Raw genomic sequence first — 26,060 nt, 5'->3', positions numbered from 1 at the left:
AAACATACACTGAGTTAAAAAAAATAAACTTGGCTCTTCCTCTTTGTGGAGATGGTTTTGCAGCCTGCCAGTTGTCAAAGAAAGAATGTCTTTTGCTGAAGGGGGACAATACAACTTGCCTCAATGTGTTCAAACAAGTCTTCAGTCCCCTGGTGCCAGATGGGAGCGCCAGCATTTGGACCTCAGCACCAGCAATGAGCAGGCATGGCCATCCATTTAAAACTGACAAGACAGGCAGAATTTTATTATTACTATTATTATTTTTGGGCACCAGGAGTAGCAAGCTAGGATTAAAATTTATTGCCTCTGTTGGCAAGTGGCACTGGTCTCCATCATAACATCAAGTTTTGACAGCAATAGTAAGCTGAACTTCTTTATCTTGTTTTATTGGGCCACTGGGATCCTAGTCTCTCCAGTTGGAGTCTGCTGGGATCATACAGTTTATTTTGAGACCCTACATTCAACTCTGTGCAGCTGGTTCTAAAACAATGACTGATTTGATTTGATATATTTTTATTGTTTCTATGGTGTCTGGATTATTAGATACCTGGTGTAAATTGGTTAGCTGAAAACTTACCTGTGAAACTCACCTTCATCTCTGCTAGTCTAGCCTCCCTCACTTCTGTCTTCTGGTTCATAGTGTACTCACTTCCTCACAGTTTCGTAGCTCATTAGAGAGACTTCTAGGTTGAGGTCTGAATATTCTGTTGCTAACAAATTTCTAAAAGCCGTGTTGTTATTATTTTTATTCTGCGGCACAGCTCTGTGATGTGTCCCACAGGTGGCAGCCAGTTTTGAACTTCATTTTTATGTGCATAAGAAAAAGCAGATTAGATCGTGCATGTTCCACTTGGCTGCAAACAACTGTTACAGAACTTGGTTTTTGTGACTCTCAGGTGTTGGTTTCATATGCAAACTTAGACCTCCTGGTGATTGGGCCTAGACAATAGCCACTTCACTATTGGGCTTGGAAATAAAAGAGGTATTCAGATATGTTCCAAATAAGTTGTCAAAAGTGTCTTAAAGCTTTCCCCCAAGTTATTGATGCTAGCTGCTCGTTTTGGTTGCAGTGGGTTGTAAATGCATTAAAACTAGTGGACCTAAGTCATGTCCATTAATTTCAGCGCTGCGACTCGGAGTACAACTAAAGTTGGCTGTCACCCAGTGTCCTTTCCCCCAGAGGATTTTAGAAACTGCTTTTCTTAAAGTGCACCGAAACTTACCAGGTGTACTCCATCAAAATAAAGCAATCAATCTCTCAAGGAAAGTCCCTAGTCATGCAAAACCAGGGTTGTTGTTTTTTCTGGCCTTATTTTCATGCGTTTTAACCCTTATGCTTCCCTATCACACTTTGAAAACATAAATCTGAGCCATTTCGTATCAGGATTCCGTTTTGTAAGGAAACGGGTGGAGATCTTCACTGTAGAAACTGTATCTGATCAAGGAACATATTCTTGAAAAGCAGAGTTTGGAGGAAGATATTGAGGTAAGAAGATAAAGGAGATCCAAGTTAAGTGGTCTGGGCAGAGGCAGTGGCGGAGGAAGCGGGTGCAGTAGGTGTGGGCCGCCCCGGGTATCACCACTAGGGGTGTGTGTGACAAAATGCTGGGTGGCACTCACCATGGGGCCTGCAGTGCGCCTGAGCCACACGTCTCTCCTGGGCAGAGGGCCCAGTATTGGATAGTGGCAACCTGTGCTTTAGCCTTGATGTCTTGGGCTGCTTTAGGGAGTTAAGCACAGTATCTTGTTGGGGCAAGGCTGCTTAGAGGTCTGTTGTGAGGGAGTTGTGAATCACCCAGCCCAAAAGTTACTTCAGTGTCTGGCATTTCTCTTGGGAGTTTTGAAGGGCAAGGCTTTCTAGTACTAACCAAATGAGGAATATATGATATTTATTATTTTTACTTGGTCACCTCTTCCTGTTTAAAGGAGCTTTGCTAAATGCCACCTGCTGTGTGTATTTTAATATGGTACATATTTTGTCGTTTGGATATCAGAGAAAGAAATGCTGTCCCCCCTAGTTTGTGCTGTCCCTTTTTACAAGACAAGGAAGTCACTAATTCCTATCTCTATTTTTTCTTTATGCTGGAAATCAAGAGAGTGTTCCTACCCCACCCCCCGCACACCCACACCCACCCCTGCTCTGCCCTGGTACAGTACTCCATTGGAAAGTGCAGTTGGAGTACTGTACCAAAAAATGGAGGAGGATATTGAAAACAAAAACTTTCATTTAATTACACAGTGAAATTTTGTGATCACCGTCAGGTTTGCAGCAGCACAGTCTTTGTTTTAATTCCGGAGGGTTCGCCTTGTTCAGTTTTTATTTATTTAAAAACAATAGTATCAAATGTCAAGGTCCTGGGCTTCTTCTTTTAAATCCTTCAATAACATTGTGCCACATCTGCATAAAGCCCAAATGTATACAAGCACAGAGATTATTCACAATGGCAGTAACTCATGATAATCATCCTATCTCTGTTCTGCTAATTTATTTCATTGCCTGTTACTGCATTTGTGAGGGTGGGGCTCGTCGTACTTGTATACACACTTTGAGTTTTGCCCAGACATGTTTGAGACTTAAGTCTCTTGCACTGTATGGCCCTTTGGCTTCACTGAGTACATATGTGTAATATTTTTATTGCACATGCACACAGGTGTAATGTAAATCTACCAGCTAATTTAGCTCCATAATTTAAGTGGGCTCTGTTCAACAGCAGCTTTCACTGGGAATCAAGGTGACACCCGGCCTGTTTCCTAGAATTGTTGGTTTGTGTCTTGGTTTTGTTCCCTCTTATTATGTGTTTCCAGCTCAAAATAATATACTCTCTCTTCGCTGCTTCTGGTAATGTGATGCTCTGAAACATCCTTGTCCTTGGGCCAGCATGAGTAAGGAATGTCACCCTGTAATTGCCCTTAAGCCTTCTGGCTACCGAACAGTGCAAACAGGTGCTGCCTGGGTAGGCTTCGGAGAGAGCTGTGTTGGGACTTGTTGAATGAAACTTCTCCAGTAGGCAGGGATTCCCCATGTATTCCTTGGGGCGAGGCTAGGAGGGTAGGTAGGATTTTTCTTTAGAATTTGCCTGCTTCCCATTCCTAGCATTGGCCCTTGTCCTGTTATTGTTTTTGGAGCTGATTCAATTCTTGGCTTGGCACCTGCTTGACAGAATATATTTGAGAAGGGTGGGAAGTGGCTGCTAGCTGTGGCATGTCGCTGCAACCCTGAATGCTGTTGGACAGGGAGGAATAAAGCTGGTAATTAGAACAAAAACTGGGAAGTTGATGCCAGTGATAAAACTGTGACAAACCTGCATCTGGGCTGTACCACTTCAGGCTATGGAAAGGGGCTCATGCGGTAGTATGTTCCACCATTTTAAAAAGCCACCTCTCCAGACAAAAACGGAACAGAACTAGATGTCAGGAAGAATGGTTTTAGCCATGTCCCTGTTGCATTATAGAGAGAAAGGGTGAGGTGGGGGGAGAACTGGGCCTTTGCTGTATACCGGGGTAGGCAACCTAAGGCCCGTGGGCGGGATGCGGCCCAGTTGCCTTCTCAATCTGGCTCATGGACGGTCCAGGAATCAGCGTGTTTTTACATGAGTAGAATGTGTGCTTTTATTTAAAATGCATCTCTGGGTTATTTGTGGGGCATAGGAATTTGTTCATTTCCCCCCAAAAAAATATAGTCCGGCCCACCACATGGTCTGAGGGACGGTGGACCAGCCCATGGCTGAAAAAGGTTGCTGACCCCTGCTGTATACCCTCAAAGAGTGTCAGCTGGGGCTTTTGGGTTCTTTCAAATACAAAGAGATGGTTGGGGGCCTTGAACCAAAAAACCTTAAGAGACAAAGTATATGTTTAACTCGGTTTTCCTTAGATAGCAACTGAATTCTTTAATAATATGCTCCCTGCTCCCTGCAACGAGAAGTTCCGGGGACAGCGTTAAAGGCTTCAGTTTTCCTCTTTGGATGATCTCTCTTTTTTTAGTTGCAAATGTACAAGTGAAGCACTGTAGAAGCATACAGTCACTCCTGTGACAGGCAGCAGATCCCCAGAGAGCCACTTAAGATGACCCCACCCCAAGGCTCAGTTTCAGTTAGTTCCAAACTAGAAACTCTCAGCCCACTCTTTTTCTGACACTGTCTCTGACAGTTCTGAGGCAACTGTCGGGGATTTTTACACATACATATCCCTCTGCAGTGTCTTTGGTTTGAGGAGCCACCCCCTACAGTTGGATTACCCATAAAGCCCTCCAGATGTTGTTGGCCTCAAAATCCCATCAGCCTCAGCCACCATGGCCAGTGGTGTGGGATGATGGGAGTTGTAGTCCAGCATACCTGATGGAGCGTCTCCACCCCCATCGGACACCAGACACTGAGGTTCAGCTCCAAGGGCCTTCTGGCGGTTCCCTTACTGCAAGAAGCAAAGTTACAAGGAACAAGGGCCTTCTCGGTAGTGGCACCCGCCCTGTGGAATGCTTCTCATCAGATGCAAAGGAAATAAAGAACTACCTGAATTTTAGAAGATATTTGAAGGCAACCCTGTTTAGGGAAGTTTTTAATATTTGACGTTTTATCATGCTTATAATTTTCTGTTGGGAAGTGCTCAGAGTGGCTGGGGAAACCCAGCCAGATGGGCAGGTTATAAATAATAAATTTATATCATTATATTATCCCCCATCCCAACATCTGTTCCACCAAAAGGCATCACTGTTGTCAGTTGCCTCTTCGCGAGCTATTGCTTGGTGAAGGAAACAGGAGATTCATTTAATGTGAAAGGAGGAGGGAAGGGGAGGTTGTATCCCAAGTATAGTTAAGCATTTGGAGAGCCACCTCTGTGCCGCCTCCAAGTGTCCTTATCTCTCCTTTCCACTTGCTACTACCAAACCTTACAGATAACTTTGTGCTTTCTGGATTTTCAAGGCTTGGAGTCTCCCTCCCATTTTGCCTGACTGCGTGTGCATGTTGTGTCATGAAATGGCTGGTCACTGGCTGCGTTCTTCTCGCTTGCCACTTTCAATGTCCTCCTCTTCTTCTTTTGAAGCTTTCCTTCCTCCTGTAGGTTAAAAAAAATAAAAATCTCAGGCACTCATTGTCCTTAGGCTTGCCAGTGAGTCATGTCTGCTTTTCTCCCGCCAGCCCAGCCACTCAGCTGTGGCATCTCTATAAGCTGGCATTGTGAAAGCCGTCTTGGTTTGGCACAACGAGCCGGGCAGGACCTTGCATTGTTATGGAAACCAGCTGAGATATGTCAGCAATGTTGGTAACATGGCAAAAGGCATCTCGGACATCTGTTCCGCTGTTGCTGACCTTGTTCTGATAAACCGTTGCACGATCTCTTACTTGTTCTGCTTTCAGTGCCTCCTCTCCTCCTTCTTCCCCCTCTGCTGCTCCAAGGTGTTGACTATTGCGACTGACAAGTCTGGCTGGTGTGCTGTCTCCCTTCCTGAGGGAAAATAAATCTCTCCCCTAACTCCCCACAGAGACTTTGAAGGGGAAACTTTCCATCCAGCTTAAGCCTCTCTTTTGCCTGATGGATCCATTCCAAGGTGTTAGCTATAAACATGTAAGCAAGCTGAATAAAGAGCACCAGTGTTTCTCTTGTGCGTGTGTGTTACATGATCAGGCAGCTTTGAAGGATTTCTGCTACCATAGTGCAGTAATGATCTAAGTTTTCAAATTATAGAGCCAAGCCAAATGGCTTTGCTTGATGTTCAAAGCTTATGAATTTTCCATTGGTGCCAAGTCTTGGCAGAAGGAAGTTTGGGAAATGGAATATTTTTAATAAAAAAGTTGTTTGGGAGTGCATAATGTAATTTAAGTTGAATTTAAATTCAAATGTAACCTGAAAAAACATTCCTTCCTGATTTGTCCTTGCAGTGACTAAATAATATTCAGTGTCATAATCTACAGTGGGTTATAAAAACCACTTTTGCCTGGTAAACTATTCCTTTATGTGGTCTTTGTTTACAGGCCACAGGCCAGGCTTACGTATTAGTGACTGAAACTTTCAGGGCCAACCACTTCCTATGTGGCAGAGCGCTCAGAATGCTAGGCCACGATTCGTTCAAGTTAACCACAAGCTGTCCCACACACTTTCAAACAAACCATGACTTGTTTCTCCAAAGTTTGGCTGGTGTTTTCCATCTATTCTTGCAATATGTCCTTTAGGCTCGGTTCACGTGGGCAAGTTAGTGACCAAAGAAACCATGATTAAGGAAGGGTCCTGGATTCACATGTAATGCTAGCCATAGATAAAACAAACCAAGGTTTATAAGAAACCATAGTTTCAGACTGTATTTTGTTGGGAGTAAGCAAAGTCTGGATAAGTCACAGGATGGAGTTCACACATAATAAACCACTGGTTAATAAAATATGCCTTAGCATTAGGTGCAGACCAGTGTTGGGCAACCATGTTAAATAGAGTATTACAGATGCCAGGATGGCCTCAGTAACCCAAGAGGGGGGTGATGTCACATTCTAAAGGACCCTCTAGTTTCTGAGCATGACAGTCTCTGTCCATAACAATTGCACATGAGTACCTGCTCATAGTTTTTTCACTCTAATGCTTTCTGAGGTGGCATAGCGTGGGTTGTCAGTGCCCGGGGGCCACGTGGAGGTGGGGGACAGATGGACAGAGTACGCATGCTCATTCAACTGCCTAACGGCATCCACATCACTCAGGAGATTGCAGATACAGAGATGAGAAAAGAAGAGTCATTCTGTTGTCTGGAGAGTCCACTTCATGGTTCGCATGGAGATGCCGTTTTCAGTGGAGTCCAGTGATGGGAATGCGCAGCTGTATTGAGGCAGTACTGGGTGTTTGAAATTTTTCACCCCTAACAATTTTGTGCTCACCCTGTGACCCGCCCCCGCCCCCGTCCTACACTATGCCAGTGGCTTTATGTTCCTAAAAACATTGTGTCATAAAGAAAATAGGGTGCACATTTGCACATATGAAGATTAGATGCAGAGATAAATGCATGACATGTCCTGAGATCCCTATGGGTTTCATTTGGAGAGTGAGTAGAATGAAGGACTTCTAATTCCAATAGGTATTGGCATTCTCAAGCCCTGGGAAATATTGGTGGGGCATTAAGTTCCATTTCTTTATGTCCCTGTGCATGCAGCTGTAGACATTTCCTGCTCTCCTGTTTCTGTGACCACAGTGGACAGCATAGGCCATGCGGTGCTCTCATCGAAGGACAACTTCAGAATCAGATTGTCTATCCATTCGACAGGCATCTCACTGTACCCTGAGACAAATTCTATCTCATAAAATACCTCCTCACACATTCCTGATTGGTTGCTTGCCTAGATAATGGTACATTGCTGACTGTGTGGATACAATAGGTAACAGGCTCTCCACATAATTGCAGTCATCCGTTGAAAAGTATGTAAGCGACCACCATTATAGCTAAATAGCACCTGCCACTATTGCTAATGATACTTCCTTGGTTACACAAATATGCCTTGGTTATACAAATATTGTTGCTGTTTGGTGGTGCGTTGTTATTGTTTTAATAAGAAAGTTTGGGTCCATCTAGGATCTCGACTGCCTTTTCCCAGTAGCTTGTGAGTCAAGGGATTGTGCTTTTGGAAGTGAGGATTCTTGCTAATTTGCTAGTAGTGCTAGGAAGGAGGTTGGATTGAAGTGGAAAGGGAAGCTGATCCTCTCCTGATGACTCAGTTACATCATGGAAAATCTCTAACGCAATCCTGAGAACTGGGCTTGGGGTTGTTCTTGCACAATCTCAGCCAGTCTCTCTTTCTTTCTGTCTTTTGGTGTCATACACTATCTGAGAGAATGAAAGGGTAAACTATGCCGCTTTGCTCAGCCTGACCTAAAGCCTCATGCGCCATGAAGGAAATTGAGAGTTAACTCGTGAAAGTGATGCATAGAAATTCTTGGGTTTTTGCTTTAATACCGAAGTCGCTGAGATTGATGACCTATCGAACATCATGTGTTTCATATGACATGAACATATGTGTACAAGAGCATGTATGGTTATAGAGTCATATAGAAGTGTAGAGTTGGAAGGGACCCTGAAGGTCCTCTAGTCCAGCCCCCTGCAGTGCAGGAATCCTACCCACAGCTGTCTTTGGGTGGGCTCGAACCTCCAACCTTTTGGTTAACAGCCGGATGCACTGACCCATTGAGCCACCTAAGGGACTCCTATATGGAAAGGGATGCTTCCAACCATCAGCTGTTAACACTCAAAAGACAGGGAAAGCCCTGGGGAAACAACAACACTCCTCCTCCTCTGCCAGCCACGTAGACTTGCACCTGGTTCTCTGCACTTGTTCAGCGGCATCAACCAGGTGAATGTAGATAACTAGTAGGAGCTGGAGTATGGTGCATTTTAAAAGCTGCAGGAGCACTTCCAATCTTCAGAATAAGCGCTTCATGCAGAAGTGGCCCTTAGAGTCAACTTGAGCACTGCTGGAGTTTTGTCTGCGCTGCATTTCTATTCGGGGAGATCATGAAGGTGGAAGGTAAAGCATGACTGTACGTGGGGCTGTTTGACACAAAACCGCTGAAAAGACTATCTGCACAACAGACAGCATGGCTGTTTGTATGGCAGTTGTGCCTCTTCCACCAGCCCCAAAGACCTCTGTTGTTTGCTGATGCTGCTTCCCCGTTACGTGGGTTGAATGGACTATAAACATTTCCTTTCCCCTCGAAGTTCGGAGATGGCTCTGGCTATAAAGCATATTATGGATGACATAAGCAGCTTGAGGCGCCAGTTCCCTCGGTGCACCATTGACATGAGCTCTCTTTGCTTGCCCACTCAAGCACTTCTGAGAATTGCCGGATAGGATGCTCATTCCCCCTGGATGCTTCTGGTCCTGGGTTATTGATTACGGTGCTCTTCTTGCTGAGAGGGACCTCCTTAAACATTTATGGTCTCATCATCTCCCTTGAAATATATGGGGGTATCTGTAATGCGCTCCCGGTGGGATACTTTGCTACAGAAGCTGCTGCTCTTCCCAAGCCTCAGAACATAAGGGGAATCTTATTGCAAGATAGCCATAGCCTTTCTTTTATTTTCTTTCTGTCTGTATTTATACCCCACCCTTTGAGTAAGTTATTAGGGCAGCTTAAAGTAAAATATTCAGAAATTTGTTAAATAACAATTACGTTAGAATTAACTGAAAACAGCAGCTCCCAGGTAAAAGAATAGTTTTAAAGCCTGAGTAACCACCTGCTTCCTGCATACTGTGAATCAACAGCTGGGAATCCTTTCCACCCTGAGGGCAACATTCCTCCATGGCTGGAGCAATGGATGTGACTCTTCCCTTTTGTGCAGCAGGTTACATTCCAGCTGCACAAGTGCCATAGGTTTGTACACACATACCTCCATCCAAGCGAGCTAGAAACATCATTACAGCTCAGATACCTTCCAGCCTGGTAAAAGCACTTAAGGAAGACATGGGCAAGAGATGGTGAGGAGTGTGGCCTGGGATAAGGAGTGTGGTCTAGAGAGAGTCCCAAGGGTTGGCTGGAGCAACCACATTTGGCTCTTTGGCCGGTGGTTCCTCCACTGCTGCTAAAGAGCTGGTTCAAGGGACAAGAAGTCTGGTGCAGCGTCTGGAGGGAGGGCTGTTCCTGTCCACATTCAAAACTCCCATTGTTCTAGGCATATTTTGCGATAGGGAATTTCATTAGCACAAGCAGTTTCTGAGCACTGGGCGCAGTAGTTCGCCTAAGATTTCAAGATTAAAAGTGCAGAGTGGAAGGAAAGGAGGACCTAATTCTGCCTCCCCACTTCCAGCTACTCTGAAGACTGGAGAAGAGACTCTCTTAAGAATATTGGGGGGGGGGGTGAACAAGAGAAGGACCATGTGAAAAATGAACATAACATTTTAGCTGCAGTTCATTTCCAGCTTTGTATTCTTGTTATAGACTTTCCGTTGTTGTTCCCATAGCCTGTTTTAAAGGTGCCATTTAGCTCCTAGCTTCCCTATCTCACTATCTAACACTGGTTTCTGTGTGACATTGCTACTGGATGTAGACTGGACTTTCAGAGTTGTTTTAGCCTGAAGCTGAATTAATTTGAGGATGGGATGTAGTGGAAGAGGGAGCATGAAATATGGGATAGGCTTATGCTTTTTATATTGCAAACCAGCCTGCAAACTTTGGTTGAAGGGTGGTATAGAAATTTAATGGAATAAATAGCCACTTGCAGCAAGAAACAAAAAACTGTCAGGAGAGTTGTACCGCATTTTTAAAAATACTTAGCAGATTTATTGGTGTCATGAGGTTTTGTGGGCTCACCTTGTGAGATGTTTGAAGTTGGCTATATCCTGGGTTGGCAGAGAGATATGGCTTCCCATGAGTATGAACGTGGAGGAGAAAAGGGTACAGAGTTGGGCCAAAAGGTCATGAAATGCCTGTGACATTTCCATGTAACGTTTAGCTGTATACAAGAGAAGTGCAGTGACCATTATGGCTGTTGTGAATGGTCAGTGTGCTTTTGAACTTTGAGTAGAAATGTCACAGACTGTATGTCTTGTATTCCATGGCCTTTTAGCTTCACTGTTTACCATTTTTTTCCTTCTATACCCACACAGTAAAGACTGCGGTTTGTTTGTAGGCTAGCTGAGAAAGCTTTGAAAGTGTGCTGCCGCCACCTTGTGGCTATTTATTTCATTATCAATGCATTTGAGATGAACTTTCCATGTCTGGAGGAAATATAATATACCGTATTTTTCGCTTTATAAGACGCACCAGACCACAAGACGCACCTAGTTTTTGGAGGAGGAAAACAAGAAAAAAATTATTCTGAATCTCAGAAGCCAGAACAGCAAGAGGGATCACTGCGCAGTGAAAGCAGCAATCCCTCTTGCTGTTCTGGCTTCTGGTATAGCTGCGCAGCCTGCATTCACTCCATAAGACGCACACACACTCCCCCTTACTTTTTAGGAGGGAAAAAGTGAGTTTTATAGAGTAAGAAATACGGTACTTTCGACTGTGGAGTGTGAAAGGGACTTTTAGAGTATGTTTTCCTATTGCTTAAGCTTTCAACTCAAGAGATCTCCTCTGCCTTGCCTCCTGCTTGCTGTGTCCATATGGCATATCTGAAAAACCTTACCCCTAGTGTCAGGAATTGAACATCCAAGATGCACAGGAGTTTCATAAAGGTGGAATATTGAAGGCACAAATGCAGACAGCTGGAGGCATCTATGAATTTTGGGGAGGTTAATCCTGGAGAAAGTAACAACACACTGACCAGTGAGAATTTTTTTTTTTTTTTTTAGAATGCTTCTGAAATAGCAGGGCATTTGCTGGTTGAGGGATGGTGGTCATAGCAAACATAAAGCAAACCAAACAGCTCTAAACCATGGTTTGCTTGCTTGTATATTTGGTAGCTCAAACCATGGCATGGTGTGTGTTTTTAAATTCTGGTTAACTCCAAACAATAGTTGATTTGGTTAGGATGTTTGAATGGAATGGAGCTTTAGAGATCACTGACCTGAAACCTACAATATCTGGATCACCATCTACTTTGTACCAATAAGATGTTGTCACTTTTGTGTGTTGCCTCCTTTTGCTACCTGTCTGGAGGCGTTAACCCTTCTCATGCTAGTGTTGACCGATCTCTGGGCTTAGACAGCCTAACCTACATAGCTTCAATCGCAGAGTGGGTGAGACCACTGAGCTGGATCGTTAACCCTGGCTTGACCCACTCTGCAGCATTAATCCCATCCAGAGTCTTCCCATCCCGTTGTGTGGGAAGCCCCTTATTAATGTAACTCCCGGCATTGGCTGTATGTTCTGCCTTGCACCTGCAGAGGATGAGATCATTGGCCATCCTGAATAAAGCCAGGATTATTAAAGAAAGCGCTAGGGGCTCCCTTGTGTAACACACTTAGGCTGATTGGCAAATAGCACCAGTTCTTAAGGTATTCAAGCAAATGGTGTCTACCCTGGGCTTGGCGACAGGAAGAATGTTGATTGTTTTTGCCCATGGGGTTTCATGTGGTGATGCAATGCAGCCCCATCTGACTTGGAAGCTGGGGGAATTCCAATGTACTCTGTACAAATGGAGTTCTAATCCCTACAGGGGCAGAGGAGAACCTGGAGGCATGGCTTTCAAGCCCAAAAGCACTAATAAAAAAGAAACACGGCGCATACTAACACCAAACATTATGGCTAGGTCTTGTGTATTATTGTGGCTAGGGCCACGTGTATCCTCCATGCTAACGTCACCCTCCCCCCCAAAACTGGGAAAATTCTACATCCAGGCAATTAAATTTTACAAGAGAAACAAATCTGCAAAGCCTCTTCTGCAAATGCATGCCACTGACTGATGAACTTCACATGCCTTTTCTTGTTTCACATAAGTTATCCTGCAACATTTATTGTGCATGGGTCTAATTTTGCTAGTCATAAGAGAGAGTGTATGTGTGTGTCAAGGGGGTGGCACTACAAAGCCAATAAGAGAGGACATGGCCAGTTTTCCTGAAAATGGAATTCAGCCTGGTGCTGTGGCTTAAACCACAGAGCCTAGGACTTGCCAATCAGAAGGTCGGCAGTTCAAATCCCCGCAACGGGGTGAGCTCCCGTTGCTCGGTCCCTGCTCCTGCCAACCTAGCAGTTCGAAAGCACGTCAAAGTGCAAGTAGATAAATAGGTACCGCTCTGGTGGGAAGGTAAACGGCGTTTCTGTGTGCTGCTCCGGTTCTCCAGAAGCGGCTTAGTCATGCTGACCACATGACCCGGAAGCTGTACGCTGGCTCCCTCGGCCAATAAAGCGAGAAGAGCGCCGCAACCCCAGAATCGGTCACAACTGGACCTAATGGTCAGGGTTCCCTTTACCTTTACCTACCAGCTGTGGCACTGTATCCAACATGGACACTATCCCTATTTGTTGCCTCTTTGTTGTTGTATTACTGGGGGTTTACGAAGGCATGGTACCAATGAATTGATAATAAATATTGATATGCAGCTGAGCTGGAGTTCTCTCACTGACTCATGTGTTCCTGCATTGGTCCTGGATGTGTTCCAAGTTTTCTGTCCCTTCTTAAGCAACAATAGTATGCAGCTCTTTAGAGGTTCTGATAAACCGTGAAAGTAGACATAAGACAGAGTGGTCCCCTTGATAGCCTCAATATTTAATCCGCCTTTAAAAGAAAAAATTACTTACTTTAGAGGAAGCAGTTTTTCCACTTTGCTTGCAGAAGGTCCTCACAGGTTTAATCCCTGGCATCTCCAGTGAGAGCCGGGAAGCATCCTGCCTGAAGCCCTGGAGAGCCACTGCTAGTTACTGCAGACAATATTGAGAAAGGTCGGACTCTGTATAAGGCAGCTTCTTGTGCTTCTTCTTTGGGGCTTCAGCCCAGCAGCTCTGTAGGACCCTGACTCCTGTTTCTTTCCCCTCCCATCAGGCTGACTAAATAATCCAATTCAACATGGCGGACAGTGACAAGAATGGGACCAGGCGCTCCAGTACCAGCAGCAGTCGCCTACAGAGCAAGAAGCCCCCAAACCTGTCCATCACAATTCCACCCGTGGAAGCAGCCGAGGATGTGAACAGCCAAACAGTGGTATGACTGACTACAGTTTTCCCTAAATGCTTACGGGCCTGTTTCATGTCTATGGTTACTTGAGATGGAGGGGTGTCTGTTAGTTGCTGTCAGGATCTTGAAGTTAAATCTGATTCCGCCACACCTGCCAAGTTGCTTTTGCCCATGTGCTGTCACAATCTGCAATGTGACCATGGATATTTAACCAGTGCATTGGCACTTAGAGAAGCATCCTTTGTGGCTTCTCTGTAGACATCTAGACTGCCTTTTCTGGAAGCTCACCAAAGATTGTGTGCCACCTCAGGCATGTGGAAAGACCCCTCTCTTTTGGGGAGTGGCTTTCAGAGACTGGGACTAAACTGGACCCATGGGGTTCAGGTATAGCTCTTGCATTTTATGGATACACATTATGACTTGGGGAGGAACATCCTTCCCCAAAACAAATAACCGTCAGAGATTACTGGCCAGTTGAGTTTTCTTTAAAATGCACCTTCACACCATGCTGTGTTTGAGCCCAGATATATATTCATTCTCTCTCTCTCTCTCTCTCTCTCACACACACACACACACAGAGAGAGAGAGAGAGCACCTTTGAGGTAGGGGAAAATAAGAGTCCCTTCCTGAATCAGTGAGGAGCAGGCATCCTTCATGAACCCTGCTTTGCCCTAAGTTCCAGCAAATTTCTTTTTTACTCCAAATATTCAATCAAGACACTTCCTGAATGTTACTAATAGTGTAGAACCCTCAGCCATACCTTAAGTCCATTTCTTTCTCTCCCCTCCACAGCCCCACCCCCCAGTTGTAAACTGCATAAAAAGTGAAGCTTTGTAATCAAACAAGCATGATGCTCCACATAGATGTGTGATTTCACATAACGCCCTGCCTCCATACCTACATACCTGTATGCATCTAGCACTATCCTGGCCACCTATCCAGGCTCCCTATCCAAATACAGTGGTACTTTGGAAGCTGAACAGAATCCGTTCCAGAAGGCTGTTCAACTTCAAAATGTTCGGAAGCTGCGCCGGACATTCAGGTTCCAAAAGAACGTTCGCAAACCAGAACACTCACTTCCGGGTTTGCGGCGCTCAGGAGCCAAAACGTTTTGAGTGCCAAAGTGTTTGGCTTCCAAGGTACAATTGTAGTCAAGAAGATACTTCTGGTTTTCTCCCTCCCTGGTTGAGGAGTGTGATTTGTAGTTATGGGAGCTGCATAACAAGGACAGACCTCAGGATATTGCCCATTCATCAGTTGGATGTTCTGTGTCTGAATCATATCTTCCTTACAATCTTTCTTCGACTTTAACATTTCTTCTAGCCTCTGAAGAAAAACCCAGTTTATCAGAAGAGTGTGAGCCTCCAAGAGTCCGGGATGAAAAGGCAGGACAGCAACTTTGAAAGACATCCTGGCTTACACAGGCAAACTTCTCTGTCCCACAGTATTCGCAAGTAAGGAGATGCTTAGGCCCCCATTTTGGGTTGGGTGGGGGTGATGGCCATGAAAGGTGTGTTTTTTTTGTTACCTTTGAAGGCACTGAGCAGAGTTACTGCTTGGCGTTCTTGGTTCTCTTGTCCCTTACCTTGAAGGCAGAGTCTGTACTGAGATAATCATGACCTTTCACAACAGGCCATGTTGTGGACTCCAAAATTTTGCTCATGATGATAATTATTTTGACAAGAAGAATGCTTCAAGATAAGGTGTTTCTTTTGGGCCTTGCTTTGTTCAGAGTACTTGAGATCTGCTTCACACAAGGAAAGTGAAAGCAGATGCATTTTAAGTATTTTGTCAGTACCTTCTTATACTGCAAAAAATGGGGCAGACAAGTGTCATTTCCCTCTCTTTCCATCTTATGTACAACCATAAATATAAGCCTAGGTGTTGGGAATCAGATATGACTCCCTACAGTGTATGTATGTTCCTGTGGTGTGCACTTGCTAGAAAAAGACAGGTTGCTGATAATACAACTGATACTCTGCTCACAGTGTTGTTTTTTAGTCGTTTAGTCATGTCAGACTCTTCGTGACCCCATGGACCAGAGCATGCCAGGCACTCCTGTCTTCCATGGCCTCCCGCTCACAGTAGACTTTTTAAATGAGGCAGTGTGTGTATGCTGAATGCTTTTGCAGAAGTGGGGAGGCTTGCCACTCAGGCAATGTTTCCTAAACATGGGTCTCCAGATGTTTTTGAACTACAACTCCCATCATCCGTAGCTAGCAGGACCAGTGGTCAGGGATGATGGGAAATGTAGTCCAAAAACAGCTGGCAACCCAAGTTTGGGAAACCCTGCATTGGAGCATGTGATTGGGGAAGGGGACAAAAGCAGTGCAGGTTCACGGGGCATGGCAACGTGGATGTTTATGTGTCATGCGACAGGTTAGCTGGTTTGGTTTCCGATGAGTAAGAAGCCACCTCTCCCCCAGAGTTGCTGCCATGTGGAAATCCACCCAGAGGGCAGCCATTTTGGAAGGCAAGGGTGGAGAGTTTCTGGAGGAAAGATCTTGTTAGACTATAATGAAAATGTTTTACCGCTGGTATATGACTCCCATCAAACTAGCCAGAATGTACGGATCCTGTAACAAATGCTGGAAGTGCAAGGAAAGGGAGGGGACATTCTACCATATGTGGTGGGAATGCCAAAAGGTTAAAGGGTTTTGGGAGAGTGTGTATAATGAAACAAAGAAAATCTTAAGTTATACTTTTGTTAAAAAACCCGAGGCATTCCTGCTGGGATTGGTAGGAAAGGAGATAAAAAGGAAAGACTATAAGCTGTTCCAGTACGCAACAACGGCAGCAAGGGTCCTGTTAGCCAAAAACTGGAAATTAGAGGGTTTGCCGACAATAGAGGAATGGAGATCAAAATTATTAGACTACGTGGAGATGGATAAGATGACAGGGAAAATCAGATATATAAAAGACCAGAGGTTTATAAAAGATTGGGAAAGTTTTACGGAATATCTGGAAAATCTAAGCGATGGTCAGATAACACTAGTGGGTTTTAAGGGAGCTCTGTAAGAAGCAAAGGGTACTGTCTAAAGGAAAACAGAGGAACCAGAATGATCAACGGCACTACAAAAGAAGAAATGCGGAACTATTGGCTTTTATTAACACGGATGATTTGTGGAAAGGTTGAAGGGAAGTCACTTTGTAAACTATGTAAACATTAAGTGGAATATTATAGTTTTGTTTTGTATTTTGATCCATGCAAATCAATAAAAATTATGTTGGAAAAAAAAAAAAGAAAGATCTTGTTAGACTGGGTGCAGGCTGTTGGCGTCTTCCAGGCAATGTTAACCTGGGCTACTTTGCTGGGCTTCTTCATGTGTGTTGTCCTTTTTTTGTTTCCTACACCCAGGGGAGCAGCTCAGTGGTTTGGAGTCAGCAGCGACTGCGACGGAAAGCGGCAGCATTGGCAGCGCAAAAGCCTGCAGCACTGCAGCCTGCGGTATGGGAAGCTCAAACCTGCCTACCGAGAAATGGAGCTGCCCAGCCAGGAAGTGCCTTCCTTCCAAGGCACAGAGTCTCCAAAGCCACAGAAAATGCCCAAGGTTGGTCACCCCTTGGTGGTGGAGGTGGTTGCCTTGTGCTTCAGAGCACGAGTGGATCAGCTACTCCTGGATTTGCTCGTGAGGGGGGGGGACTGGATTTAGATCCCAATTTGGATATAGAGCTTGCTGGAGGAGGGCTGGTAGAGCATGTGCCTTGCATGAAGGAGGTCCCAGGTTCCATGCATGGCATGTCCAGTTGAAAGGACCAAGTAAGAGGTGATGTTGAAAGACCTCTGCCTGAGATGCTGCAATGCCACTGCCCATCAGAGGAGACAGAAATACAAGGCTAAGTTCTCTAGCAGTCTTCCTTCCTTTGTTTGTTTAGTTGTATATTAGTTGTGGTGATAGGTGATTATTATTATTATTATTATTATTATTATTATTAATAATAATACCCCACCCATCTGGCTGGGCTTCCCCAGCCACTCTGGGTGGCTTCCATCAAAATATTAAAATACAGTAATGCATCAAACATTAAAAGCTTCCCTAAACAGGGCTGCCTTCAGATGTCTTCTAAAAGTCTGATAGTTGTTGTTCTCTTTGACATCTGGTGGGAGGGCGTTCCACAGGGTGGGTGCCACTACCAAGAAGGCCCTCTGCCTGGTTCCCTGTAACTTGGCTTCTCGCAGTGAGGGAACTGCCAGAAGGCCCTCAGCGCTGGACCTCAGTGTCCGGGAAGAACGATGGCGGTGGAGACGCTCCTTCAGATAATACTGGACCGAGGTGAGGCAAGTCAGAAGGCTGCTACGTGGCTTTAACTTCCATGGAGGGTAATGGATAATGGCAGCCATTTGGGCTCTTGTTTGGTCTTTCAGATTGTTGATCCCCTGGCCCGAGGCCGTCCCTTCCGGCACCCGGATGAGACGGATCGCCCACGCACTCCACACCCTGCCCTGGCCCCAGTGACCCCTGGCGTCATGTCCTTGACATCGTTTGGCAGCGTACGGTCCGGCTATGGCCGCCTTCCCCGCAGGAAGAGGGAATCTGTGGCCCATATGAGTTTCAAGGCAGCTGCAGCTATAATCAGAGTGAGTTGTTTTGTTTTGTTTTGTTCCGCTCCTCTTTCTTTACTGCTGTAGAAGATGCTTTTTGTGTGGGTGGGTGCTGCTTCCTTACCCCTCTTCTCAGCAACAGTACAACCAGATCTCTCCAAAAACACGGGGAACTTGTGTTGTCCTTCTTCAGAAGTTTCAAATTGGGTGAAAAACGAAAGAAAGAGAAATCCTAGTATTCTCCAGTTCTTTCCAAGTAATCTTATTCCTTTTGATATCATGGCTGTGAAGCTCCATGCGGGATAAAGTTTTTTGAGTGGGTTGGGGTTTTTTGTGGGTGGTGTGGAATAAAATATGATATATGTCAATATGAAAGTATGTCATAGGCCCACCCCAACACATGCTTTTTAAAGGCTGGAATGGTATCATTATAATCACCGCGAGCAGAAAAGAAAAACTTGTTTTGTAGGATCAACACAAGCTCCTACTTCGCAAACAAGGTCATTGATAATACTGTACATTTAGCTGGCAAAACGTGCTAAATTGATACCAAATCCTAATTTCAGTGAGACCCCAAGAGCCAGTGATCGTTGGGCAGAATCCAGTGTTATGCAACTGCACATCCACTCAGACAATGGAGCTCCCGTTTTCTTTTTAAATAGTTGTTATAATTTCAACCCTCCAGAGCAGATATTTGAGAGCATGAGGGGAAGCCCAAAGTGCAAACATAAATCCATTCTGCTTGTGCACAGAGAAGCGTTAGACTCTAAGGCTGGAATTAACCCTGCTTCCCTAGAAGTAAGCCCCATTAAATTCAGTTTGACTTACTTCTGAGTAGACATGGTTAGGATTGCACTGTTAGTCCTTGGGGTGGGCGCATTGCTTGGCATCTCCAAGCCCCTTTTTCAACTTTTAAATTCAGTACTTAAATAGACTACTCCAGATGGCATGGGATGCCAATGCTTTTTGATTCTGAACTTTCAAAAGTAAGCTGGTTGCTGCTGCTGCTGCTGCTCTTCTGTGCTGTTTTTAGTGTCAAACTGGTGGCTTTTTTCAAAACACTCTTGCTTTCAATCAAACTTTTAGAAGCATTGGAAATCCTGGCAGACACACAGCTATGGATTGGGACATAATCCTGTGATCTGCTGACCCAAGCTATTAATTAATTAATTTTGCTTATTTGAAGCATTTCCCCTTCCCCCCATACGCAAACATTGAAAAAGCAGTTTACAAACCATCCATAAGTAAATAATAATTCAGAAGAACCACCAGGTGATGCTGTTGCATGGCTCAGAGGAAGTGAGGCAGGCTAGGACTGAGAACAACTGCCTTGGAAGCCATTCGGTATTAGTGCTTGGTTTTTCTGTGTGCAAATCTGCCCTCCTGATATTTGTGCAATTGGCTTGTATCCCAACAGTCTGGCTGAACAGGATGCTGGTGTAGCTGTGTTGCTCTTGTGTGTCGTTCTCAGTTAACCCATATTTGTAGGTTCAAGAGTCTCGACGTGAACTCTTCACCTTGCCCTTTCCATCTTCAAAAGGGCAGCACCCCAGTAACGAACACCAGGACCTCTCAACTATTAATAGAAAGTGTTTCGAACTTGCTCACTCACTGTTCCAATTTGATTTCTCCGAAAAGGGTCGTTCGGTTCTGGAGCCCTCGGCACCGAAGCGGAGGTGCAACAAGCAGAGCTTTATGTATCCCAGCTTCATGGATGAGGATGTGGTAGATGGCATGGATACGTTTGACTCCTCGTTCTTCAGCAAGGCAAGCATGGTTCCATGGCCTCCCTGCTCCACCCCTTCCCAAGATCCCCCCCCACACACACACCCCAGCTTTGATGATGTCTCAGGACTGCCACCACCACCACCAGAATCTCTCATGGGGAAAGAACTGCGACCATTTCTCAATGAAGCCCCTCTGTTGGCTGTAGGAGGATCTTAGCTTTACTGAATCCCCACTCCCATCCCTCCCCTCTTGCCTAATGGGATGCCGAAGCTGTTTTCTTCTTTCATATCCATGTACTGCTTTTTCCCCATGGAGCAGCCACAGTGCATTCACTGAAACCAGCCAGCTAAAATAATGCAACATTTAAGCAATTGATCCATGTGTTGTTGTTAGCCACAAAGCTTCCCATTGTCTGTTAAGATGGACTTAATTGACCAATGTCTGGAACGTGAGCATGTTGTTTCCTGTAACTGCCTGCAATGGTGCTGCAGCTAGCATTGCTCCAGTGGCTCTCATAAAGTTGGGCCACTATGTCGGTCATTTAACAAGACTGAGTCTTGTTCTTGCCAACTAGACAATGACAAGCAGAGGGTTGTTTCCAGTGAGACTTCCCCATCTCCCCTCAAAATCTGCTCTGGAAGCTCCTCCAACCCTCTGGAACAGATTTTGAGGGTGTGTGGGGAGCGGGAGCTTCAGGGAGAAGTACAGGAGGGGGAAAGTTCCATTGCACAAGCAGAAGTCTGTTGTTCTGATGGAAGCAGTGTGGATATAACCCAACATTTCTGTATCTCTTTCTTGCAGGTTGACGCTCATGATGAGTTGTGCTCCATGCCAGATGATGTGTTTGAGTCCCCACCCCTCTCTGCCACTTACTTCCGAGGGCTTCCTCAGCCAGAGGATGGCAAGTCACCCGATGCTGAGCAGCCATTTCAGTAAGTCTTGGGTTCCGCTTCAGAACGGCCCCAAGATCTTCATAGCAATGCATTTCTGCAAGTCTCTTCAGCCTGTAGCCATATCTAAGAGATTGCCACCAGCAGCATTGCATGGAAGTGAAGGCAAACATTTATCCTCAATGCCTACAGTGCGATGGTTGGCTAGCCAAGAAACTGCCTCTTTGGTGGTGGCCCCCCTGATTGTGGAATCCTTTTGCCAAAGAGGCTTGCCTGGTGTCTGCTTTGTCATATCAGAAACAGCACCACCACCACCACCACCACCCCCCAAAAAAAAGATCTGGGGGATGGGAATGGGCAGTGTAGGGGAGGCGAAACAAAACCACATTTGATGCATGAGCAATTGGGTGCTCTCCTAAAATACAGGAGAAGAAACCAACCCTCTATATTTATGGGGGGCTGTGGGGACAGAAGCATTTTAAATCATTGGTATCCAGGAATGGTTCAGTTTGGGCATCTGTGCTGCTTCCGTACGTTAAATCACATAAGCCCTTTCTTCTCTTTCAGGCGGGCAGGACCTTCTCGGGGTCTGCCAACGGTGGCAGCTGGTCCAAAACGGGGCAAGCGGATTGCTTCCCGGGTGAAACACTTTGCCTTCGACCGCAAGAAGCGATACTACGGGCTGGGAGTGGTGGGCAAGTGGCTGAACAGGACGTATCGGCGGAGCATCAGCAGCATGGTGCGCTCCCAGCTGGAGCTCACGGACAGCCACAGGTGGGAGCATGACTTTTTCACTTAAAGCATGCTGCCGCCGTCACTATAATCCATCATCTGCTTGCAGGAGTCTGAACAAGGCTTTGACCATCTTTCAAGAAGCCTCCTGGTTCCACAGTGGTTCCTAGCTGCTGTGCATTCCTTCAGTTCTATATGTCAGATTAGATGTGTCTCTGCATATCTCAGGCAAAGTCCTTCGAGGTGTACATTGCTAAGCGTATTTTGTTAATGAAAGCTCTTCTAGGAATAACCATGGCCTATGGTGCTTGTCTCCTCTCCCACCTTTTCTTCCATGTCGTGAATAGACCCTACTTCACCTACTGGATCACCTTTGTCCATATCATCATCACCCTTCTGATCATTTGCACCTATGGGATTGCTCCCATTGGCTTTGCCCAGCATCTGACAACAGCATTGGTGAGTCTTAACTATGTGAATGGCATTCTACAGTAGTGTCCTTTAAAAAGCCTCAGAGTGGCTAGTAACAATTAAAAACATCAGATCACTACAATGCAAATAATTTAGATAGGCCTTTGGTGTGATCCTGCAGGGCTGTTCCTAGTGCAGCTGAAGAGGTTCACTTTCTCCATTTGCAGAAAACCAATTGCATCTGAAGCACTTCCTCCAAATGTTTTGCTGCAACCACCAGCTATCTCATCAGCCTGCCTTCAAAGGAGGCTGCTGCAATCACTGATGATTGCAGTCAACCAATGTTGGGCTGTGGCAGCTGGGAGAGTTAAGAATCTGATCCACTGGCCAGATCCAGGCCCTCACCCCTGCCATAAAGAGTCTGAGATCTGAGATAACATTGACCTCTTAAGGAAGTATATTCATAATGAAGGAGTCACCACTTAGAGTGCTCTGCCTCTTTTACCACGTGCAGTTGGTGGCATTCTGCAATATACCCTGGACCCAATCTTCTTAGGACTTGAAAGGTCAAAAACAGCACTGTGGATTGTTCCTCAAAACTGTCTGGCTTCCAGTGTAGGGCTTTCAGCACAGATGTTATGGCTTTTCTAAAACTAGCTGCAAACGACAGGCCAAGTGCTGCCACATTTTGGAGTGGCTGGCATTTCCAGAGTCTACCAAGGCAGACCTCAAGCAGAAACAAATAGCAGTGCTCTCTGGACTCCCCCCAAAAAAACAAACAAACATGGCCTGTGAGCTTCATTAAGGTGGTTGGCTAAGTGTCTGCGGATTTGTGGTTGAAGACAAAAGACGGCACATCCATCACATTCAGTATTCATATTTATATTTGATTGTGTTTTCATTGCTTCTTTTAATTTATTGTATTACAGATTTAACCCTATGGAATTCAAATTGTAACACAATAAAATGTGATCTGCAAGAAATACAAGAAGCAATTAAAATCATACAGCACCTAGCACTGTGCACTACAATTGCTGCCACAGGCAGAAAAACCATTTAAGTAGTCTGCCAAGATCCTCAGCAATTTTCAAGTTGCCCATAGAGTGGGAATCACTGCTGTAGAGTGAACTGGCTATCTGGGAGTCAAAAGCTTTGCAAAAAATTGCAACTAGAAATGCCAGCATATCTAAACAGAATAACTTGACACTAAACAAGCAAGAATTGAATGTATCCTGCCAGATGTGTGACACTGTGGTCACAAATGCAGTTCAGCTAAAGTTTTGGGTTAGGCCTCCTTTAGCTTGGCATGGAATCCCACCTGCCTTCCCTGATGGCAGAGCAGGGAGAGTCCGATCTGTCCTTTGTCTCTGGGTGCTTGCCCCATCTCTTAGCCAGGGAATTTCTCTGCTTTGTCTACAGGTGCTACGAAACAAAGGCGTCTATGAGAGTGTGAAGTACATGCAGCAAGAGAACTTCTGGATTGGCCCAAGCTCGGTAAATGTTGTGCTTCTGTTTCATTTACCTTGTTGAGATCATGCTGTTTAAAGGAAATTCAGTGTACGGCTCTTCAGAGTGCCTTGAATCATCCACACCCCCATAAAGCTTGCCTTACACTAGACTGTAGCTTGTCTGGAGTGAAATGAAGCATGATTTGCTGGTTTGGACAGAACACTAAAACAGGGATGTTGGATTGTTTCTCCTGTGTGCTACTAGGGAGGAGCAAAGTGACCTAGAGTAACTTTGGCTTGCCTTGATACAGTGGTACCTCGGGTTACATACATTTCAGGTTACATACGCTTCAGGTTACAGACTCCGCTAACCCAGAAATAGTACCTCGGGTTAAGAACTTTGCTTCAGGGTGAGAACAGAAATCATGCTCCGGCAGTACGGTGGCAGGAGGAGGCCTCATTAGCTAAAGTGGTGCTTCAGGTTAAGAACAGTTTCAGGTTAAGAACAAACCTCTGGAACGAATTAAGTACTTAACCCAAGGTACCACTGTATATGGATGAGGCCGACATGATGCCGGGGTGGCAGCGTTGGCGTTGAGAAGTTAGTCTGCCAAACTTCTTTTTCATTGTGACTCTCCCCGCCACCCCTTTTCGTTTCAGATTGACTTGATCCACCTGGGAGCCAAGTACTCTCCCTGCATGAGGAAGGACCAACAGATTGAGAAGTTGATCCAGAAAGAGAGGGATCAAGAACGCGAGTCAGGTTGCTGCGTCCAGAATGACAACTCTGGTTGTGTTCAGACTCTGCAGGTGGACTGCTCGGTGAGTGAAATTGCGTCAGGGTTTCTCTGGTTGCGGCAACTAACTCCTTTAAATGCTGGCATAATATTTCAATCTGGGGCTTGATGGCCCTGCATTAACGGTGCCTTTATCTGTCATGCCATGAGAGGTCTCAATTCTCTGGATGATAAGGCAGAGGGGCACCACTTGAGTAGGAAAATGCCCCTTTGCCATCAGTATTGTTTGCTCAAATTTTGGATAAATTGCAATTTATGTGACCAGCCAGAGCCCAGAGAAGTTAATGATTGTTTCAGATTTAAAAAACCATTCATAGAATGGCGCTGTGGGTTAAACCACAGAACCTAGGGCTTGCGGATCAGAAGATCGGCGGTTCGAATCCCCATGACGGGGTGAGCTCCTGTTGCTCAGTCCCTGCTGCTGCCAACCTAGCAGTTCGAAAGCACGAAGTGCAAGTAGATAAATAGGTACCGCTCCGGCGGGAAGGTAAACGGCATTTCCGTGCGCTGCTCTGGTTTGCCAGAAGCGGCTTAGTCATGCTGGCCACATGACCTAGAAGCTGTACACCGGTTCCCTCGGCCAGTAAAGCACGATGAGCGCTGCAACCCCAGAGTCGTCCGCAACTGGACCTAATGGTCAGGGGTCCCTTTACCTTTACCTTCATGTCTTAAAATTGGAATGCTTTGGCGGAGGCGGGCCTGAGGTAACGCATTCTTAGTGATGTCCCCGGCCATTAAGAAAAGATTTCCTGTGTCAGGTAGAACATTTGTATGAGCAGGCCTCTCTGGTGCGATTCTGCTCCTTTGAAAAATAAAAGTGTGTGTGTGAGATATGAACACTAATTATGTATGTGTGAATGAGAGACAAATTTAGAAAGTCGTTTCTTTGTTTCTCGCATAGGAAACACTGGCTACTTTTGTAAAGTGGCCGGATAACTCACCAGCTTTTGACCTCAACAATTCCAGTCGGAAGAGGATTTCAGGAGCTGTGTGCGCTCAGGATCCCAGGTAAGAAGGGGCATGTGGAGGGGGGGGAGAGAGGGGGGTACATATGTTTAGAGCTATAGTGGAGCTGGGGGAGGTGATGCTGTGTATGGTAACCCCTCATTACTTGTTGGCTATCTATCCCCCAACAGGACTTGTGAGGAACCGGCTTCAAATCTGCCACACATCTGGCCCGATGACATCACCAAGTGGCCGGTAAATATTCCTTCCTTCCTTCCTTCCTTAAATTGTTTGGCACTAATTTATCTTGCAAAATATTTGTACAGTGCAAACTGAGGTGGATGCCCTTTTAGAAACTTTTGCTGAGTGATTTGTTTTTGCCTGCCTTGTTATCTAATGCGAAGTCCAAGCTGCTTTATGGAGACTGCCTTACGAATGGGACAGTCCACTGAGGAAGGCATTGGACATATACTGCATGCAGCTGAATGCATGCATCCCTGTCCATCAAACTCAAGCAAGGAAAGACTTGGGTACGCTAGTCTTTTGCATGGCATGCAAGGCTGAACTTTAACAGAGTTGGTCTTGTTGAAAGACAAAGGTTTGAGGTTTGAGATTCCCCCTTCAATTCTAGATGCATGCAAAGGTGGAGGAAGAGGGAGGAAGGCTGTAGCTGTGCATTGTGTGTGAAACTGTTCTTAACCTGAGGTACCACTTCAGCTAATAGGGCCTCCCATTGCCGCTGCGCTGCTGGCACACAATTTCTGTTCTCAACTTGATATAAAGTTCTTAACCCGAGGTACTACTTCCAGGTTAGCGGAGTCTGTAACCCGAGGTTTTTGTAACCCAAGGTACCACTGTACACGCAAATGCACACGCTCAAACACCAATCTCTTCTTCCATTTTCCTTCTGCCTTCCAGTGAAACGGATCCTAAATCTTTCTGTGTGTAGGATTAGTAAGCTTTTTTAAAAAATCACAGCCCAGGACTTGGTGATATCATGATTCACACCCCTAGATACATGGACATGTTCCACTTAGTTGCTGTCAATTA

General features: G+C 45.4%; 1 protein-coding gene across 4 annotated transcripts in view; it reads left to right on the top strand.

The window, feature by feature from the left end:
• Nucleotides 1-26,060, top strand: part of RHBDF2 (rhomboid 5 homolog 2) — a 47,931-nt gene that overhangs the window by 10,391 nt on the left and 11,480 nt on the right. For 2 of the 4 annotated variants that reach the window (XM_081897537.1, XM_081897536.1), the window contains exons 2-13: nt 13,385-13,543; nt 14,840-14,970; nt 16,875-17,067; nt 17,883-18,095; nt 19,698-19,826; nt 20,589-20,719; nt 21,245-21,451; nt 21,757-21,868; nt 23,240-23,314; nt 23,929-24,090; nt 24,967-25,073; nt 25,202-25,265. In XM_081897537.1, the coding sequence (XP_081753663.1) occupies nt 13,409-13,543; nt 14,840-14,970; nt 16,875-17,067; nt 17,883-18,095; nt 19,698-19,826; nt 20,589-20,719; nt 21,245-21,451; nt 21,757-21,868; nt 23,240-23,314; nt 23,929-24,090; nt 24,967-25,073; nt 25,202-25,265 (1,659 nt within the window). In that variant the 5' untranslated portion in view covers nt 13,385-13,408. Of the gene's footprint in view, nt 1-5,123; nt 5,560-12,849; nt 13,544-14,839; nt 14,971-16,874; nt 17,068-17,882; nt 18,096-19,697; nt 19,827-20,588; nt 20,720-21,244; nt 21,452-21,756; nt 21,869-23,239; nt 23,315-23,928; nt 24,091-24,966; nt 25,074-25,201; nt 25,266-26,060 lie in introns of those variants that run through there. The other 2 variants (XM_081897535.1, XM_081897534.1) reach the window with 2 other exon arrangements.

The sequence above is a fragment of the Podarcis melisellensis genome, assembly GCF_964234715.1.
Source record: "Podarcis melisellensis genome assembly, chromosome: 2".
Lineage (NCBI taxonomy): Eukaryota > Metazoa > Chordata > Lepidosauria > Squamata > Lacertidae > Podarcis > Podarcis melisellensis.
Note: the sequence above shows the minus strand (reverse complement) of the source record. Positions and strands in the feature narration are given on the sequence as shown.